The following is a 22,191-nucleotide window of genomic DNA, read 5'->3' as shown; positions in this document are numbered from 1 at the left end:
TGGCAGATTTTAGTGGTGATTTCTCACGTTTTTGGAAAACATAAAGATTTAAGTCTTTCCCCATTAAAGTATATAGGAGCTGTAGTTGTATTACCAGAAACAGCCAGTTCCTGACGTGCTTTAAAAAGGACTTTGGGTACAGGCGATCTGCCTTTTTGTAACTGAGTAAATGTGTATGCAGAAAGGGGAGTGGAAAGGTACCTCCGTGGATAGTGAAATCGTCCACAGGCACAGAAGAAGCCACTTGACCGATGTGACTGAGCATTTCCTCAGTGAGACCAGTGGACGGACAGCTCATGCTCTTAGGTTGACCATCCAGAGTGAAGAAACCTGTAGAGTTAAGTACAAATGTCAAGTCAAGCAGATTTCAGAGCAAATACAAGTATACACACATATACAAGTGTCTCGATACTGTTTAGGAACAGTGTACATTAACACAAACACACACCAGGCCAAGGTGAGTCAAGCCAGTGCTTGATGTGCATGATCTTCTCGTCTTTAGAGCGATTATATGCCTCTTCACAGATTTTGTCATACTTGGCAATTTCCTCCTTCAAGGACAGAAAGGCAACATTAAATTAATGTAAATATTCACTTTAAGTCATTTCAATAAGAAAGCATCTGACAAAAATAGTCAATATTTTCTATTAATATCATTGCTACTAGTGAAACGTTTGGGGTAGGTGAGATTTTTTTATGTTTTTGAAAGAAATCTTTTATGATAACAAAGCCTGAATTTATTTGATCAAAAATACAGTAAAAACTGTAATATTGTGAAATATTATTACAATTTAAAATAACTGTTCTTTATTTTAACATATTTTTTATTATTTTTATTCCTGATTCAAATCTGAATTTTGAGCATCAACACTCAGTGTCAATATACGCAATACTTATATGAGTAAGTATGAGTATAAGATAGTATGAGTCTTATACTCTGAGCATTGACAAGTACAATTTAGTGAATAATACAGTCTTCAGTGTCACATGATCACTCAGAAATCATTCATCATGTTGATTTTCTGCTCAAGAAACATTTCTGATTATTATTAATGTTAAAAACAGTTGTGTTGCTTCATATTTTTGCATAAATGATTATACATTTTGTTTGAGGATTCTTTGATTAATCAATAAAGAAATTAATAAACATTTTGTAACATTATAAACATCTTTAAATTAAAGTATTCATTTATTCTGAATAGTAGTGTATACATTCATATTATCTGTAATATTTGTTCTGACCTCATATTCCTGTCTGCTTACGGCTCCTTCAGCAATGAGCTTTTCAGCATATTTTTGTAGAACAGGTTTCTGTTTCTTTATCTGTTTGTACATTAACGGTTGAGTAAACATCGGCTCATCCATCTCGTTGTGGCCGTTTCGTCTGTAGCTCACCTAAAGAGCAAAGTTGAATGATAGTATAAACACCTAAAGCACATGTAACACAAAGTTGGCAACATTCCCAGTAAAAAATAAATAAATAAAAAAAATAAAGAGAGTGATTTCCTACCAGATCAACAACCACATCTTTATGAAAGGTGGCTCTCCATTCGGCAGCCACGTTACACACATACATCACGGCCTCAGGGTCGTCGGCGTTCACATGGAAGATGGGAGCGTTGACCACTCTGGCCACGTCGGTGGGGTACGGCGAGGAGCGTGCCATCCGAGGGTCAGTGGTGAAGCCAATCTATAGAGAGGGGAACAAAAGCGATTTGAATAAATGCAAACATTTATCTAAAAAAAAGTCAAAGTCTCTCAGTGATTTCAGCCATTTTTAAAAATTACACCATTAACCACACTTCTCATAAAAACCCAAGACATGTCAATCATCCTGAAAATGCAACCTATAAGGAAAATGTATACATGTCATTCCTAAAAAAAATAAAAAAATAAAATAAAAATCACTTGTAGCACCTATAAAGCCATATTTTGTATAAATTATAGAATATATACACCACCGTTCAATAGTTTAAGGCCAGTAATATTTATTTTGAAAATAAATGAATACTTTTATTCAGCAAGGACACATGAAACTGATCAAAAGTGACAGTAAAGACATTTATAATGTCATAAAAGATATCCATTTCAAATAAATGCTGTTTTTGAACAATCCTGAAAATGATAGTTTCCACAACAATATTAAGCAGCACAACTGTTTTTAACATTGATAATGATAAGAAATGTTTATTTGATCAGCAAATAAGCATATAAATTGCATATGAAAATAAATTACAATAGAAAACGGTGATATTAAATTGTATTACTATATCAAAATATTGCCGTTTTTACTGTATTTTTAATCAAATAAATGCAGTCTTGGTGAGCATAAAAGACTTCTATCACAAACACAATTTTTTTTTGCTGCCCCTCAACTTTTAAACGGTTGTATATGACCAATTTCTGCTTGAAAAGGTAATTCTCTGCTGGTGAGAGTGTGAGAGAAACAGACCTGGTTGTTTACGACCACATGAATAGTACCATGGGTGGTGTAGGACGGCAGGTCACTAAGGTGAAATGTCTCGTAGACGATGCCCTGACCTGCAAAGGCTGCATCTCCATGCAACAAGATGGACATCACCTTCAGAGACAAGGACACATTCTTCTTACTGACAACATGTCAATCATGTCTTGTTTTCTAATCACAAATGATGATTTAAGACAGCTCTAAAAACTGCTGACATAATACAACCTACCACACCGCAATGTGTTTGTCTTTGAGGGAACTGTTTAAATCTAGGTCATCTATATACTAGCATACTCTTTGACAAATTAAATTTTAAGATAATGTCAGCATTTAAAATTTACATTATAGAATTGTTTTCACACTTGTGTCCAACAACATACAGTAAGTACAGATTCTTAGAACCACAAGGGAAGTTCACACACCCTATTTCCGTCAGAGTCCCCGCAGTAGAACTGCTCTGCCTTGGTCTTGCCCTGCACTACAGGGTCCACTGCCTCCAGGTGTGAAGGGTTGGCCATCAGGGATAGTGTGATGTGGCGTTCAGTGACCCGGTTGATCCGTCTGTGGTACATACCCAAATGATACTTCACATCACCTGAGCCCTGAAGGAAAGTCACAGACAAAAACCAAAACATGAACAGGACTGAAATGTCAAAAGCCAAGATTCTTTGTATGAGAGGAACATTGCATACATTACAGAGTTTATATTCTTTCATTTTCTTCAGAAATGAGAGAGGATGTTTTCACAGAAAGATTGTGTGCAGAGCTACTTAACTACAATTATGGTAATGATTCTGTAAAATATTGCTGCACTAGTTGTTCCAGATTTGCCTCATTTGTCAAACATTACCACTTTAAAGTTGTCATGAAATTAGAGCCCGACCGATATATCGGCGGGCCGATATTATCGGCCGATATTAGGCATTTTCCAAACTATCGGTATCGTCATTTATAACGGCCGATAAATGAATATTTATAAAATAAAATAAAAGCGGACGAAACACCCTTCAACCATGTTATGAGTGTTGGCGCTGCATAGTTTGTCCACCAGAGCGCACTCTACAAGGAAGACTGCTAACATCAATGAGCTTGGAAATCACAACGAACTTATTCTGCCTAAATAAAGTAATGATTACTGTATTTATAACTAGCATATCTGTAGTTCCAGTCCCTGCATTGTAAAACGTAAGTTAGGCACGCGAGGAGTGAATATTTAGACAGAGAGAAAAAGTATCAAACATAGCCTGTGCATAAAAGTTAGCTTTTCTTTTACACGTGTGTGAAATCCAAGTGTGCGTTACTGTAGGGGTAATTAACACATTATTACCGAGTCGATCGTTCCCTGGGATGCGTTTTCATGAAAATCGAATGTAAAGAGTTATATCTCTAAAAACAGATTAGCTCATAACACTAGTATATGGGGCACAGAGTAAGTAAAAGTAAATCGCTAGTTAATACCACTAACAAGGCTCAAAATAGCCTCACACTAACACGGTAGCATAATGAGGGTCCCTACATGCAAACCGAAGCATCGAGAACTTTGTAAGTGTACAGACAGTTTAATAAGAAGATACTTTATAAAGACAGTACATTACGCGTTTACAGGCATCATCTTGGAAAACAGTCTCGACTAGTCGAGTCACGAACGCCATGCTAAGTGAGCTGGTCAATAGGAATTACGTTTGAGAAATCTAACGTAGCGCGGCGTTCGTGGCACGACTAGTCGAGACTGTTTTCCAAGATGATGCCTGTAAACGTGTAATGTACTGTCTTTATAAAGTATCTTCTTATTAAACTGTCTGTACACTTACAAAGTTCTCAATGCTTCGGTTTGCATGTAGGGACCCTCATTATGCTACCGTGTTAGTGTGAGGCTATTTTGAGCCTTGTTAGTGGTATTAACTAGTGATTTAATTTTACTTACTCTTATATACTAGCGTTATAAGCTAACGTTAATCTGTTTTTAAAGATAAAACTCTATACATTCGATTTTCATGAAAACGCATCCCAGGGAACGATCGACTCGGTAACCATGTGTTAATTACCTCACATAATGTATTTAGTGCATCACTAAGTAGTAGATTTTAGAAGGCAGGCAGCAAATGATGATTGAAAATGGTTTGTTGTAGCTTGATGGAATAGATGGATAGAATTAGGAGTGACCTTTGTCTTGTTTAATAATAATACAAATGATGATGATAATAATAATATCATCATCATTGATTTTTTTTAAATTATTACTGTCAATATTAATAATAATAGTTGATTTTTTTTGTTCAAAGGACTTTAAGTTTCGTATCTTAAGTTTGTATTTTTAATATACATTATATTTATCAGAATTTTAATATATTCTGTTCTGTTGTGACAATAAAGTTAATTTAAAAAAATGTTTTTTTATTTTTAAACTGCATTATATTATTTTAGATTATTTGGATTAAAAAAAAAAAAAAAAAAATTAATAAAAAAAAATAGTTAGACTTCTCTCTGCTGATGCATGTCGGAGTTCTTCAATCATTTAATCTGCCCTTTCTTACAATCGACTGCAAGCTCGCATTTAGCTGATCTCCCTCAATCAACAACCGATGATTTCCCTACATGCATTTCTTTTTTTCACTTAGACGCACGTCTCAATAAGGAAGAAAAAAATCTGCCGCTTGTTATCTTTTTATCACGCCTTTGAAAAAGAAGTGAAATATTTAGGTATAAGGTTTCATAGCATAATAATAAATAGAAAGACATCGATTCTCCTCCACTGGACTAGACATGGTAAAAAGTAGCGGTGTAACGGTACACATATTCATACCGAATATTTTCAGTTTGGGTCTTTCAATTCGGTACGCATGAGTACTGAACAAATGTAGCATTGTTTTAACCACTGCACGTGTGAAACTTCTGTGTGCTGATATCAATATACATTGATATTGCGAATGCATCTGGAAAAATAAAGGACACAAACTGAGCTGCTGCGGGAAAAGTACATAACCAAAGTTGTCCAAAACTTGAGACATGCTGGATATTGAGAGCTTAAAACAAACGTACAAGCATACCGTTTAAAGCGGCTTGCCCTCCTGTCAGATGTGTGCGCTGTTTAATACATTTGAGACCTGGTTCACTTTCATTATCTTATGGTTATAACCTTATCAGCAAATGTTGGAAAGCCCTGCCAGTATTTTGAACCATGACTTCAAAATCAAGGCAAGTAACCGTAATTTTTGTGGTAAAATTGCTGAGAAGGGACCTTAGGCCTTACAAAACAAATATTTCAGAGTTTGCAGACTGATCTACTTTTTTTCCTAAGCTGTTTACGGAGTTGAACTGTGAAAGTGAAACGTCTGCTGAAGGAAATGATGGTGGCTTGAGAGAGATGATCACCTCATCCGCAGCTTCCAGCTTTGAATCAAACTGGCAGAAGATCTGCTCCAGCTCCTTACGGATCACATTAGCAAGCACATTCAGACGACCTCTGATGGAGAGCAGACAATTCAGACATGTTTCAGTGGCCCTACATATGTACCCTGATGTACTTCCCCCATTTAAAATACATTATTCAGTATTTTGGTCCTATACCTGTGTGGCATGCCCATTATAACATTCTCCACTCCATTTTCACTGGATTTGTCGATTATAGTTTTGAGTGCAGGAATGAGAGCCTCGGATCCCTCCAGGCCGAAGCGTTTCTCTGACGACCACTTCCTCTGCAGGAATTCCTCAAATCTAACGGAACCACAGCATTACAAAAACATTCACAGACTGTTCACAAACATCCTCTGACATACTAAGAAAATATGTTATTGCATAACACAATCTCAAAGCAAGTGTCATCTGCAAAGAAATGATGCAAGAGTTTTCTCAGACTGAACTTCCATTTTCTTGCATTTTTTCAATGACTTTTAACCAACTGGTGAGAATTGTTGTGGATGTATGAAGTCAGTTGTCCTTTTATGAAAGGTTTTGCTTAAAGTATACCTGTGCTTAAATTATTTGAATGGTAAACCATTCATTCAGGTCTCCAGAAAACTATGGCAAGGGGCAGACCTGGTTGAGCGGACCATACGGGCCAGTAGCGTCCTCTTCTCTTCCAGAGTAAACTGCATTACTCCTGGCTTCTCAAATTTCTGTCTGATCCACTGGCACTGCTCCAGGTCATTGATAAACATGAACTCCACCCCGATGTGTTGACAGTAGGCCATCTGCATAGTGTAGCGAGAAGTCATGTTTTTGCATGTTAAATATTTGAATACCTTTTTATGTAATGCAATGATACTCATACATCATTCATATATTAAAATATCATTGCATTATATGTGTCTCAAGTGGGGAAATGCTTGGTCACACACCTCCAAACGCCGGATGATTTCCCTGAGTGGAAGGGCACTTTCACTGCCCCCGATAAAGGTAGTGGTGGGAAGCCGGAAAACTTTATCCAGATCCGATTCTTCCAGTCCGTAGAAGCCTGACAGCAGACATGCAAACAAATGGATGGGGCAGGGGGCGGATAGGCAAGCGAAACAAAACACCACAGCGGATCCAACCGACACACGTAAACACAGAAGACAAAATGGTATTGCATTAGAGGAAGCAGGGATGTGGAACAATTTTTATGACTTAAACGTTTTATTAAAAGCAAACAGTGTAAATAACAGCACATTCATGCATATAAGACACAGAACATGTGGAAAACAAAGGCTAAGCCAACAGTGTTAGCAGAGGGAAAAAGGAAAGATGGTGAAAAACAGATCTAGTCCAGTCCACTAGTACCAGGCGTAACGCATGCATGAGATGCTACAAATGGCAATATGCATTTTGAACAAACACATTTTACCTAGAAATGTGTTTCAGTGTGCAATTTAACTTCTTTTCTCACTGATTAATAAGCAATGTAAGCGTGTTTTTATTGGCAATCCATGAAGGTATGTAAACTAGAGTCATTACAATGAGTCTTGCATAGCAGATTGCAGTGACCTTTAATCTCAAAGTGTTCATTCACAACGTGTACCATGAGCTGTTCCTATTTATTTATCCACACAAAATATATAAAGAAATGTACCTTAAGGGCTGCAGGCATGTAAATATGAAACATGTGCTTGCAACACCAGTAAAACTATATTACGGAAAACCAAGCATGACGACAAGTGAACGAACAAAGATAAAACTGAGAATAAAGTAATATTCTGGTCTCTAGATATGAGCATATGGCTCTGGATTTTGTTGCCTTAAAAAAAAACTATAGGCCTAAGTTAGATCACATTGAAGTGGGTGGATTCTGGAATCCAATGCTGCTTCAATGTATATCTAATGAGTGATTATAATCAAGGTATTAATCAATATTTTTCCTTCTAAATATCAAATGAGTTGAATGACTTCTCTAGGCTTGTGAGATTTTACTCTGTTCTAGAAGTTACCAGTGTGATTACTGAAATGTTATTTTCATGTATTCTCTAATGTCTGTATTTGATATCTGAATGCAGTAACAGTGCTTGCTCATTTAGCCCGGCTTCCAGAAATGAATTATGGACTACTTTAACATGTCAATACATCCATCTGCTTTTCTAGGGTAACCTCTTCTAGGTTGTCCTTTTCTAGGACAACTATGGTCATTGAAGTCTATAGTTTAAGGGACCATTTCTCATTATGAACTATAAATGGTCTACTTTTATTTGTGTACACTCACAATAACAACAAAACATTGTGCTTTTGTAAAATAAAGAAAATAAACGGTGCGCTTTCAAGGCTATCTCTGCGAGAATATTTCTGAAACACCTCAAAAATGAACTAAACTCAGCGAATAGTTAGCATGAAGCATAGTCTAAAGAAACCTTGAAATGTCTACTTTTAAATAAAATAATTCAAATTGAACAAAAATATGATCCTGCAATGTAATCTGTACGAAACTAAAGAGATGCACAGTTTCTCCTGGCTCAGGTAATTATCGTTAATGTGATCGTGTTGGATCAAACTCACACTATGTATACGGTAATGTGCTGAGGCCATCTATGCAAAATGGTAAGCTCTCCAAACAATTCATGCCCATCGACATCCCGCACGTTTTTAAAGTTAGAATAGGCTAACTAATGGTGTGAAACAATTGTTGTTTATAGAAGTGCAATAATTCCAAAGAATGTCAAAAACAAAATCTCTCTCTCGCCACCTTGACATAAATTTTCATGACACAAGGAACCTGAAGACCAGGAATAACGATATTTGACGAGCTATTTATGAGCTTATTTGAGGCATTCTGTCAATACATCCATCTGCTTTTCTAGGGTACCCTGACAACTATGGTCATTGAAGTCTATACCATTTCTCAGTTAAAGCCTTACTTTCCATTTAGACTGAAGTGTCCTCTCCTTGAGAGAAAGAACATATCTTGACGTTTTGGGAATACTCTCCTGTTTATAGTTAGAGCCTGGCCAAATCCAACCTTGGAAAAGCTGTGTGTCTGTGTTAGTCTTTTTGGTTATAGGTTAAGAAACCACTGACATTATGGGAGATTGACTGACTTGTTGTTCGAGACAGACTGGCGCCCACTCCGCCCAGCAACGCAAATCCAGAGGTGGACTAAGTACACAACTTCCTTACTTGAGTGAAAGTACAGATACTACTGGTCAAATATTACTCCGTTACAAGTAAATGTTGTAAAGACTGATTTTTACTTAAGTAAAAGTACAGAAGTACTTGTGTTTAAAAGTACTTAAGTATCAAAAGTAAATGTCATTGTTTTATTATGGTTGCATTGTTGTATGTAATACTTACAGTACCTTATGCTGTTGAATCTATGCCTGCATACCCTCATATTAATATCACATTTATTTCTAGAACACAGTTCCAGTAGTGGGATTGAATGTGAGATTGAATAAGTCACTCAATAACGTCCATAATTGTTTCAGTCACCCAAATGGCTGTTCCCTCAAAGAGTGCCCTATTTAAAGTTTTTTGGCTTTTAGGATGAATATGTTAGCCTTACTGTTATCTATAAGCTAGTGTGCTCCAAAACAATGACAAAATTCGCATTTAGAAGACCAAACCCAACGGTGAAAATGAAAATCAGGTTGATGTCAGAATCCAACGTCAGATTGACGTTAATCTCCAACATTGGACAGATGTTGAATTGTGGTTGAAAATGAAAATCGTGTTGACGTCAGAAACCAACATCAGTTATGTTCTAACGTCAATCTGACTTTCATTTCCAACCAAAATGCAACCAAAATCATTCCCTGACTGACGTTACTACTTTCTACTCGAGGACCTTGACAGAAATGTAGTGGAGTAAAAAGTATGATATTTGTCTTTCAGATGTAGTGAAGTTAAAGTAAAAAGTTTCCAGAAATAATAATACTCAAGTAAAGTACAGATACTCAAAAAGTGTACTTAAGTACAGTACTCAAGTAAATGTACTTTATTACTGTCCACCTCTGCGCAAATCTGCGACCTGGAAGGTCACGACGAGTCTAACTTCAGGGTCCGAGTGTCAGCTGCCTAATCGATGGAGATATGCTTCAGTCTATCTGTATATGTGTGGAAAATTACCATGTCTATCTATTTCTTAGCCAATGAGAATCATTCAACCTGAAGCAAGGACGTACCTTAGACCTTGGTGAAGGGTATAACTGCTGTGATCTTTGTAACTGTAAGCGGAGCGGCCTATGAACTCCATGTGAGTCTTGAAGCTGACTTCTGCCTGATGAAACTGCAATCTATCTTCAGTAAAACTTTTCTTTAATTTATTATAATTATGACTCTTGTCTTAATTCATAATTTCTGGTTCTTAGTCTTTGACTGTAAATCCTCATACAACATTCAAACATCATTCATTTCCATAGAACAAACTATGTAGAACTATTACCTTGGTAATAGCGATGTTTATATTAACGCAGGTACCACTATTACCATTACCAACAGGAATCAACCAAAGATGAATTTGGGAGAGTTTAATAGCATGTCATGGCCTCGAGCACTGAGGCTTAAACATGACATTCCAAGAGGATGAGGACATTATGTAAGAAACAGACCCTAGGCAAGGTTAATGAGGGGAATCGCCACATATGCCAGCTGGGGCTCTTGCGAGGACCAGAACAGTGCAGTGCCACATAAATGTATTCCTGCTAAGAGTTGATGAATGTTTAAAGCTACATACCGAATAAAGGTATAAAAAGGGAAAGCTGTCCATGCAAACCAAAAAAGCATTGTCAAGTGTTCAGTTACTGACAGCTTTATTGGACTTGGACCAAATTCGGATATGCAAAATCCACTAAATGCTAAAAAAGAAAGCAAGGCTCTAAATGTATTTAATCACTGGCTTTTGATCAGGGGAACTGGTGGGAGCTTCTAAAAAAATGCTATTAACTCAAGTGCACTAGCTAGTCCTCATACCTCCAGCAGTAAGGTGAGAAAATTAATGCCCCCGGTGTGGACGTGACCAATGTTACAAAGTGCTTTTTTTTTTTTTTTTTTTACTGTTGTACCACGCAATGACCTGAAATGAACCGAACCTGTGAGGTGTTCTGAGAAAAAGCACTGAGCGCAGCATTTCCACTGAATGAAATGCAAGAACAATGCAGTGCTGGAAAACTGAGGGCCCTGACACTGTCAGGGAGAAAACTCACTCACCCCACATAGTCAGGGCCGGCGCAAGTTCAACTGCCGCTCTAGGCAAAACAAGATCGTGGCGCCCCCACCCCACACTCACCATTAGGTACAATCTTTAAAGGAACACGTCGACTTTTTGGGACTTTAGCTTATAAAGTAAGCTAGTGCTCCGCCCAAGTAGCAGTGCTTTGCCTTCTGAGAATATAGTTCCCAGTATGTATACGGTTAGAAGATGGCTGTATATCATGTGACCTTGTTATTTGCACACGCTGTAACTATACAAATCACAACATGTAAATAGGAAAATGTTGGCGTTATTTTGTCACTTATTGGGAGCAGTATGCTAGCTGGAGCCATTGACCTCCAGTCTTTGTGCTAAGCTAGGCTAGCGGTGGAGCGTCAGACAGAGTTACGGCACGCACGGAGATGAGAAGGGTATGTTAGACTTATCTAACTCTGGGGGATACGGTGAATAAGCCCCTAAAAGTCGGCGTGTTCCTTTAAGATGTGAACGAATGAAGATTTTGTTTATTTAGAAAATTACACTAAAATAAAAATGTGCAAGCATGTTTTCGGATTTTTTTTTTCATTCTGCAAACTGGGAAAAAAAAGTAGGTAGCCTACAAGCTACAGCTGCAAATAGACTACAAATTCTGTATTTAAATACATAGTGTAGGTCCTGCAGAATATACTAAATACACATGACTTAGCTTACACAAACACATAGGCTACACACAGCAAACACATTAGGTCTATGTGAACGAGTCATGAGATAAAGGAGGATCTGCACGCTGCTCAATACAGCCGGAGGAATAATCGGAAAAAACAGGTTTATTTTATTTATCTTAGCCTATTGTTTTTGCTATAGCGCATATTTATAAAGATTAATCTCCACTCTGACGACAATATAATGGTGTCCAATCATTGGGCTCAAATCGGGACTCCTTTAAAATGATCATTAAACCAGTGTTAATTTTGACTTCAATCCATTCCACAACCGACGTTCGGTTTGCTTCTTATTTATTAAATCCAGGCAATTGGGTGATAACACATTGATTAAAATGAAGATATTTTCAAAAAGGAAGGCTTTGTACAAAACAGAACTAAATCACGTCTGCCAGCAAATTGCACATCTTATGAAGTAGCCTATCTTACTTATGCTGTTCACTTTTCATAATCAACATAGATGAAAAAATAAACAAATAATAATAATAATATTATAGGCTAATATTTAGACAAATATAAATAGGCTGCACTTTCTTTAACCCTCTGGCCGACGAACGTGGCGGTGGTTTCTGGTGGATTTTTTCCTCATGACAGCAGAAACGACTTAAAATACTGTCATTTTGGCCATACAGATAAGTGTAGAAAAGTCATTATGAACTATAAATGGTCTACTTTTATTTGTGTACACTCACAATAACAACAAAACATTGTGCTTTTGTAAAATAAAGAAAATAAACGGTGCGCTTTCAAGGCTATCTCTGCGAGAAAATTTCTGAAACATGCCTCAAAAAATGAATTAAATTCAGCGAATAGTTAGCATGAAGCTTAGCCTACGTCTAAAGAAACCTTGAAATGTCTACTTTTAAATAAAATAATTCAAATTTAAAACAAATATTGTCCTGCAATGTAATCTGTACGAAACTAAAGAGATGCACAGTTTCTCCTGGCTCAGGTAATTATCGTCAATGTGATCGCGTTGGATCAAACTCACACTATGTATACGGTAATGTGCTGAGGCCATCTATGCAAAATGGTAAGCTCTCCAAACAATTCATGCCCATCGACATCCCGCGCGTTTTTAAAGTTAGAATAGGCTAACTAATGGTGTGAATTGTGAAACAATTGTTGTTGATAGAAGTGCAATAATTCCAAAGAATGTCAAAAACAAAATCTCTCTCGCCACCCTGACCGCCCTGACATAAATTTTCATGACACAAGGAACCTGAAGACCAGGAATAACAACATTTGACTAGCTATTTATGAGCTTGTTTGAGGCATTCTGATGGTTCACATTTCTCAAATTGTTGTGTTGACTGCTTTGATGGAAAACCAAAAGAGAGCAACTGCTATTCACAGCATCCAGAAAAGCAATCAACAGCCTAGGCATTACCAGTGCAACAAAAGAGCCTCTGTGAGGGGATATGAAAACGGCAAAGTGAGAAAGAGGAACTACAACTTGACACTAGATGAGTGTCTGATATATATATATAGACCATAGTATGCGGCACAATAGTCTAGTCAAATGTCATCTATGCACATATATACACTACCATTCAAAAGTTTTGGGTCAGTAAGATTTTATATATATATATATATATATATATATATATATATATATATATATATATATATATATATATATATAAATAAAAGGTCTATTTATTTTCTGCAAGGATGCATCAAAAGTGACAGTTAAGACTTTTATAAAGTTACAAAAGATTATATTTCAAATAAATACTGTTCTTTTGAACTTTCTATTCATTAAAGAATCCTGAAAAAGGTATCACAGTTTCCACAAAAATATTAAGCAGCACAACTTAGCATATTAGAATGATTTATGAAGCATCATGTGACACTGAAGAGTAATGATGTTGAAAATTCAGGAATAAACTGCATTTTAAAATGTATTAAAATAGAAAACAGTTAGTTCGAATTGTAATAATATATCCATATTATTGTTTTACTGCATTTTTGCTCAAATAAATGCAGCATTGGTGAGCATAAAAGACTTCTTTCAAATTTAAAAAAAAAATCTTAACACAAAACTTTAGAACAATAGTGTATATAAATATAAAGGTCCATTTAATAAATGCGTAATTTCACCTAATATATGTGTGTGCTATATGCAGATTTGGACTTATTAGAGTATTGCTCTATTGTAATCAACTGAGCATTGGCAGCTAGGTTTTGGAACAAGGCCATCGTGTCCAATATCACACAATTCCCAGGTAATGTTTATATTATGCTGAAACTGCACACAAACAACACTCACTGCTGAGTGTTTAAATTTTACCCATTGCAAATATTCAAACAGGTCTGGACCACATGCATGCTTCAGGTAAGGGTGGAGGATATACACAAGAGTGTTGGACAGCACATAAACAAGCCATGCCACATAAAAGATTCAATCTCTCTCCAACGCCCGATCAAAACCTCACCAAGTTTATCAGAGGATGTGATTATATCTGCAGGGACACACGAATCGAGATCTGCATCCATTATTCCGAGAGGATCCAGCTGTGCAACGTGGTGCCCTCGAATCTGCAGGGATTTCCAGGAAAAAGACAAAGATATAGAAGAAGGAAAAGTGGAGAAGGAAGGACCGTAGCCCAAAGATTAGTATGGACAGTTGAGGAGGTGAGATTGGGGAAGATAGAGAGTGAGAGATGAGAGCAGGGAGAGAGGGACACAGAGCAATGTTAACACACTGAATGAGCACTCTTGCAATCACACTGAACACCACAGGCAGTTCTCACCAGATTGATGGAACCCGATAGATACCGGGGCATTGTCAAAATTTACACAACTGATGCCCAATGGGTCAAGTTTGGCTATATGATGACCTCTGACCTGTGAACAAGGCAACAGCACTTACAAGCTAACATGATTAACATCGCACAACATCAGCATCACACATGCAAACGGAACGCAATAGGAAACCTCGTGAATTATGGCCGTTTCACACCGTGAGCGGCGCATGAGCAGCGCGTATTTTTTTCGGCGTGCATGTTAATCAATGAGTGCATTCACACCGCGAGCAGGAGCAGCGCATGAACAGCAGTGAAGCGCGGGTTTCGGCGCCGAGTCTATTTTTGCTGCTGCTCACGCTCAATTAAAGTGAAAGCACACTTTTGATGGACAAAATAAGTATCATTTCACACAAAAAGTGCCCCAAATTAGTAAACTAGTCAGAATATACAGTATAAGCTTTCTTTTAGTTTAATTTTAATTAACTTTTAATTTCCCACACCAGGAGTAATTTATATAGTTCCATTTTATAGCGATTATATGTTCAAAATTTTTTCTATGTTCTATGCAAAATGTTCTATTAAAGACAAGATAGAAAATAAATATTTGTGTGTGCTGTAAAGTGGTTAGAAAAAATTTAATCGGAATCGGTTAAAATCGGTATCGGCGGGTCAAACTCAATGAAAAATCGGAAATCGGAATCGGCCAAGAAAGTTGTAGTCGGTGCATCTCTCAGGCATGTGATTGGCTAAGGACAAAAAAGCAGGAAAATATACTGAGACCCCAAAAGGAAGTTTCCGTATACTTTATTGATGTAAATAGACTTCTGTCCCTCACATTAAGCTATGAAATAGGCTTCAGATGAATTTGTCACCCAAACTGACGTGAAAAAACCGCCCGGTGTGGCCCTGTTGCGCGGGGACGGCGATTGTGGTTCCGTCCCGGGTTACCATGGTGACGGCTGTGAGATTTTTTTTTTACAGATCTGCATGATTCACGTAGGTCACATTTTCAGGTCGGAAAATCCGGAATTCCGGATTAATCCGGAAAAATCACATCCCTGATCTCTAATTAAAAGGGACCTAGCTTTTTAATGAATACAATTAGCCAAGATATTTCACTTTAAAAAAAATATGTGAGGGACGAGGATATATTCCGTTCAATTCTGTGGAGCTTTACAGATTGTGTTTGAGGATCATGTGGACCTCATCTACTTTATCCAAAGTTTTAGACCAGAAATATATTATTGTAACGTGGAAAGTTTGGAAGGAAGGGCATTGTATTTAGGCAGTGTTGACATTCACTACCAGCCAAAGGGAACACTGACTTGTTCTTTAACCCTTTACAAAGTTTAGAATAACAGTTGAGTCATCAAACAGTGAAATAACACAAAATGTAGACTATCATTCAAGAGTTTGGGCATGGTAAGATTTTTGTAATATTTTTGAAAGAAGCCTTTTATGCTCATAAAGACTGCCTTTATTTGATCAAAAATACAGTAAAAACTAATATTCTGAAATATTATTACAATAAAATTATGTTTTCTATTTTAATATATTTTAAAATGTAATTTATTCCTGTGATGGAAAAGTCTTCAATGTCACACGATCCTTCATAAATCATCCTAATATGCTGATTCGGTGGTCAAGAAACATTTTATCATTATATGTTGGAAACAATTTTGCTGCCTTAATATTTTTGTGGAAACTGTGATCCATCTTTGAAGAATATAACGTTTTGAAGGGTGTGGATTCTGGAATCCAGTGCTGCTTCAATGTATATATAATGAGTGATTATAATCAAGGTATTAATCAATATTTTTCCTTCTAAATATCAAATGAGTTGAATGACTTCTCTAGGCTTGTGAGAGTTTACTCTGTTCTAGAAGTTACCAGTGTGATTACTGAAATGTTCTTTTCATGTATTCTCTAATGTCTGTATTTGATATCTGAAAACAGTAACAGTGCTTGCTCATTTAGCCCGGCTTCCAGAAATGAATTATGGAAAGATGTTTTGTTTGAGAAAGTGTGTTAAAATGTACATCAGTTCTTCTAGCTCACCATGACGACTATAGGTCACAAGGGTCATTGCAACCAATAGTTTAAGTGACCAAGTTTTACTTAACTGCCCTTTCTTTTAGAACTGTTATATTAAAATGTCCTCTCCTTGAGAGAAAGAATAGATTATCTTGATGTTTTGAGAATACTCTCCTGTTTATAGTTAGAGCCTGGCCAATTCCAACCTTGAGGAAGCTATGTGTCAGTGTGTGTGTTAGGTCAAGGAACCAATGGCATTATTGGAGATTGACTGACTGACCCAGCAACGCAAATCTGCAAACTGGAAGGTCACGACGAGCCTAACTTCAGGGTCCGAGTGTCAGCTGCATAATTGATGGAGATATGCCTCAGACTATCTGTATATGTGTGGAAAATTACTATGTTTATCTATTTCTAAGCCAATCAGAAACTGCAACCTGAAGCAAGGACGTACCTTAGACCTTGGTGTATGGTATAATTGTTGTGATCTTTGTTATTGCAAGCGGAGCGGCCTACGAACTCCTGTGTGAGTCTTGAAGCTGACTTCTGCCTGATGAAACTGCAAACTATCTTCATTAAAACTTTTCTTTAATTTATTATAATTCTGACTCTTTTCTTAATTAATAATTTCTGGTTCTGGGTCTTTGACTGTAAACCCAGTCAAATGTTCAGTTTAAAAGAACATTTATTTGCCTTTATTTGATTGAAATCTTTTGTAACATTATAAAATGTCTTTACTGTCACTTTTGATCAATTTAATGCGTCCTTGCTTAACTGAACTTACTGAACCCAAACCTTTGAACGGCAGTGTGAATACATAAATTATAAGTATAACATATAGTATGTTGAGGGGAAAACATGTAGCAGTTAAAGGGTCCTTTACTCCAAACTTTATACCTGGTAGGCACGGATGAGGGACTGCACGGCAAGGTGGTCTTCCACCAGTTTTTCCACATTGGGCTGAGCTCCAACCAGCGCCTGGGCCTGAGAGAGTCCTGAGAGACTCAACCCCACTGGAGGTGGACTTTGGTAGGCAGTGCCAGGGGGAGCGCCTGCGTTAGCGTTACGGAAGAAGATGTCCCATGACTGTTGAGAAATGAACACAGTGTGCACAGGAAGAGATTAAGAAAGAGAACAATGTCAACAAGAGAGAACCAATGAAACATTAATAACTGATTATGTTGTAGTCAATGTACGCTTTGTCCTGCATTTTTGTTTTGTTTAGTAAAATAAAACCTGTAGCTGAAGTTTGCCGAATAATTCTGTCAGATAAATACCTTAACCAAGTTCAGTGCTTTGTTCTTCCCACATTAAATATTTTTCATATATTTTGATGGTTTAATTGAAAATGCAGGGTCATTAAAAAAAAAAAAAAAAAAAAATCCCCTCCAGACATCACTTTTAGCCACTGCTGTAAATCCACTGACGCACATCAGCAATACTGGTTTATTAAAATTGTAAGACTTGAGAAATTAGAAATTGCCAGACCTTTCTGGAAATTAACATTTGAACTCTCTCTTGTGAAACTAGCACCATCATTCGAGACGCAAGTCTCACTTAAGCAATCCTAATCTACATGTTTTTCCCTTGACCCCCCATTCCCCCATTCCCCCTTTCTATCATGCTGAGATCATCTGAAATTCACCCAAAAATCTATATGGTTTAATGTGAATAATTATCATACAGTATTACACATGTTTGGTATCATTTGAAATGTCTCAGTGCGACTGGTACAAAGGTCTCATTCCCAAAGAAGTAAAACAAAAAGGCAGGGGCGTCGGACTGGGGGTAAAACCAGTACTGATTACCAGGGCCCCAAGGGGAGAGAGGGCCCTTGAAAAGTCTGGAATATATTTTATTTGGAACATGGGGGCCCATCAGGACTGCCTATACATAGGGCCCGGGATCTTGCGCTACGCTTTTTAAGAGTTTAGAGAAAACTGGCACACAAAGGAGGGTGGGTCTTCTAGGCAAATGGCCTCCTGCTCTCGAAAGGTGTAAACTCCGAATGCAAATTGTCATGGTTAGCAAATGTTTCCATGTGAAAAGAAGTTTCTGTCTATATAACGAAATGCAACAAGAGACTCAGGGCGATTCTGTAACTCATATCAGCCCATAATGTTGTATTTTTCTAAATGTCGGGTTTAGCCTACATCTTTTACTCTTTATCTCTGAGCATACTGATGTTATTGTATTGATTATCTTTGAACTGATTATGAAATTGGCATGATACATTTACCTGACATAATAAATTGTAAACATTTGATTTTATTCTAACGGACTCTGACATTATTTTCAGTAAAGAGTTCAAAAGAACAGTCAAACATTCGCTCACATTTAATGATGCAGATATCATTAAAACCTTTTCATTTATGGAGTCAGATGAAATAACGAGAAAATTCATATGAAAAAATGTATTTCATTTAATCAAATTACTTTGCCACGAGGAAAAAAGACAGTTTAAACAAGTAAAAGCTGCTGACTAGCAGTATTGGTGTCTTAATCACACAGGAACATAACCTGACTCATCAATCCGGTTCATTCTCCAAAGTCTCCAGTACAGACGGGAATTGCAGTCACATCTGAGTAAACTGTGGGAAGGGGTCAAATTTCAGTAAACTGCTTTACAGAGGAGCAAAAATTCACTGGATAAGCTGGATGTTTAAATGCATAACCAAAGACTTTAGATGCAATCATTTGAAAAGCTTTAGGTTCATGTAGGGACAGAAAAGAAGAGCGGTTTGAACCCTAGACCACATCTGACCCGGTTCTGCACATGAGGGCTTACTTACTGACACATCAGGTCACTGTGATTCAATGACATCACAAAGGACATCATACTAACCTGATAATTGTCTCATAGGCTTTCCTGCTTTGAGGAGCTAAAGAGCTCAGTGTGTTAAATTGAGAGAGGCGGTGGTGTATCGTCCCGCAGTAGGGCACACGAGGGAAGTCTGTACTGTAGTGTAACACTACTATACACTTTCTTTATAGATTTTATGTTAATTCTATCAACAATAAACAACTTTCGCAGAAGTCTGCATTTTGCTTTCTTCATATCTGCCTTACTTTTACTGTCACTCAGTACTCACAAAAGCTAATTTATATAAATATCATGAACAACAACCACTGTCTATGCATCTAAAGGTATGCATCTGAAGTGTGTCGTTCAAAGACTGAAAAGATACAGAGCTAAATGAAAGCAGGTTTAACCACTGCACAGACTTATTAGCATGTTTCAGTATGATACATTCATATAACATTTAGTTCCACTTTGAGAACATCCTGGAAACCAGATAATGGCATGTGACATGGAAAAGAAAAGTCTTGCGTAACAGCCCTGCATAGCTAAGCTTACTGTCTGAGTGGGGAAGCAAAGTCACATTATGAAACGTGGATGTCCTCAAGCGTAACCTTGGAGATCAAAGAAGTTCCTCTTCGGTTTACCTTCAAACTAGAGAAATAAATCTGTCCAATTCATAAATAAATCTTTCAGGCTGGCTTGTGAACTGAATCATTTCTAAAGATCAGACTCAAATATTAACATTTCATTCACAAATTAAAACATTACTATCATGAACCTGTCAAGGAGAATTAAGCCGGATTTAGTCCTCAATGTTTGTACACCTCAAATTAAAGAAATATAGGTTTGTATTACAAAACACTGAAACAACTACCCACTTCACCTTTAAACTGACGTATTATGAAAGTAAACAGGGTGAATTTTGATTTCATGTGGATTTTAAAGTCACCATGAAATAAAAATGGACAATTATTTTTTATGGAATATTGCAGTATTTATAATGAATGATTTATCCGTGCACATTTTGTTTTAAAATTAATGTGCCCTCGTAATCTTTAATCAAAATAACTTCCCCTCCATCTTGCAGCGACATCTTCTCTTCTTTGATGACACGTTTAATGGCGTGAGGGCGGGACAACCTGTCACTCACAAGAAATCCACCAATAGGAAACGACAACGATCCAGTGAACTCCCATTGGACAAAATCAAGTCCTCCCTTAAATTTTTTTCTGTTTGAGAAGCTGTTTCACTTGGATATACATCAGAATAAGGGAAGAAAGAACTATCACAACTTGGTTTCATGTCGACTTTATGCATCATAACAGTGGTATTGTGCTTTGATCCATCCACAAATGACTGGACCAAAAGCAGACAGAATTTCTTCGCAAAATCCTCTCCGCTGAAAGCCGATGTCTTACCTTGTGCACACTCTTGGGGTTCTCCAGCCACGCGTAGTACATCTCCTCCACATAGTTGGAGCTTGTCCCATTAAGAAAAGGCTCAGCGGCGACAGGGGCCGTGTAGCACCTAAAGGGCTGAAACGTCCTTAGGGCCCCGGGTGCCACTGCTGTCCTGTGCTGTGAGAAACTCTGAGAGGCTGTGAGCGGCCGCAGCCGTGCAGCGCAAGTCCTTAAGCGATGCATCGCAGTCTTTAAAACGGCTCCACCGCCTCTCCAAACCGACCAGGAGAACGAAAGCTCCTCACAACACTGAATCCAACAGATCCTAGATGTGTTCCTTTAATAAAGGTGGTTGTCCTCCTACTTGTCCACTCAAGGCCTGTTCGAAATCCTGCCCGTCCCAGGAAACTGAAGAAAACACCAAATGAAGCATGTCAGTAAAAAATGGAAAAGATGCCATTTTGGCATCAGTAAATGTAAATGCAGCATGCTTTTGTGCCCTTTTGCTCACCATCCATTTGCGAGCTGTCCTTTAATTTATTAAAAAGACTGATTATATGCATGCATATGCATTTTTAAACCCTGAAACAGTCTAAATGACATCCACATCTCAAAACAGTTGGCATTTCTGCAATAAGGAAGTTCAAACCCTGCATAAACAAGACACTTGAACTCAGGTTGCATGAGGGAGGCTTTGCAGTAAATCACTTAATGGAAACAGAAACTGTAAATACCGCTTTGAGTTTAAGGTGCCAAAACATTCCTTGTCAAGTAACAGTGGGAAGTAAAATTAACTAGAGGAAATCATTACAAAAATGGTTCTTATAATAATGAACGGCAGATGTTAACTTTTGATGACTGAGGGCTCTTCTTACCCTATAAGCCGAACGAACAAACAGGGCATGAAATTTAGATACATAGAGCGCAAGAGTCACTATTAAGTTATAAAATAAGAGTTTAATCTGTTGGCAGCAGAACATGTCTCAGAGTAAGTTAACGTAGCACACCGGCTAGCTTCAGCTAACTCGAGCTAATAACAAAACCCTCCATAAAACCTTCACACGTCCTTTTAAACTGCCCCAGGCATCAGTGGAAGATAATAAAACAGCACGTTATACAGCTCTAATAACAAAATACACCACTAAATGTGTCAAATAAAAGAGCTTTCTCTTCAGTACCGGTGAGGTTGCTGACTGATGCAGAAGTGACTCGCTAACGTCTAACTGACAGGAACATTAAAACGTGAAAAGGCGATGTGAAAACATAGATAAAAGCGATTCAAATACTTACTCTCAGAGAAGGATCTTTTTTTTAAAGTGTAGTTTAATTTCATAAAACACTAAATTGACCGAGTGAGATATCAGGAGCGGGATGTGTCTCGTGGCGGCTCTTGTTCAGATAAATGAGTCGCTCGTTTCTAGGCAG

At 37.4% G+C, this 22,191-nt stretch overlaps 1 protein-coding gene across 1 annotated transcript in view; it reads right to left on the bottom strand.

Moving 5' to 3' along the window:
• The window catches only part of ogdhb (oxoglutarate dehydrogenase b), a 26,501-nt gene extending 4,310 nt beyond the window's left edge, over positions 1 to 22,191 (bottom strand). The window contains exons 1-14 of the mRNA XM_084104512.1: positions 22,057 to 22,191; positions 20,785 to 21,174; positions 17,461 to 17,649; positions 14,218 to 14,320; positions 6,805 to 6,920; positions 6,503 to 6,657; positions 6,035 to 6,181; positions 5,840 to 5,930; positions 2,890 to 3,069; positions 2,453 to 2,581; positions 1,511 to 1,690; positions 1,243 to 1,395; positions 449 to 551; positions 202 to 330 (exon numbers count right to left, since the gene is read on the bottom strand). Of these exons, the coding sequence (XP_083960638.1) occupies positions 202 to 330; positions 449 to 551; positions 1,243 to 1,395; positions 1,511 to 1,690; positions 2,453 to 2,581; positions 2,890 to 3,069; positions 5,840 to 5,930; positions 6,035 to 6,181; positions 6,503 to 6,657; positions 6,805 to 6,920; positions 14,218 to 14,320; positions 17,461 to 17,649; positions 20,785 to 21,009 (1,900 nt within the window). The 5' untranslated portion in view covers positions 21,010 to 21,174; positions 22,057 to 22,191. The remainder of the gene's footprint in view (positions 1 to 201; positions 331 to 448; positions 552 to 1,242; positions 1,396 to 1,510; positions 1,691 to 2,452; positions 2,582 to 2,889; positions 3,070 to 5,839; positions 5,931 to 6,034; positions 6,182 to 6,502; positions 6,658 to 6,804; positions 6,921 to 14,217; positions 14,321 to 17,460; positions 17,650 to 20,784; positions 21,175 to 22,056) is intronic.

This window comes from Abramis brama, assembly GCF_963993115.1.
Source record: "Abramis brama genome assembly, chromosome: 25".
NCBI classification, from domain to species: domain Eukaryota; kingdom Metazoa; phylum Chordata; class Actinopteri; order Cypriniformes; family Leuciscidae; genus Abramis; species Abramis brama.
This window is presented reverse-complemented; position numbering and strand designations above follow the sequence as displayed.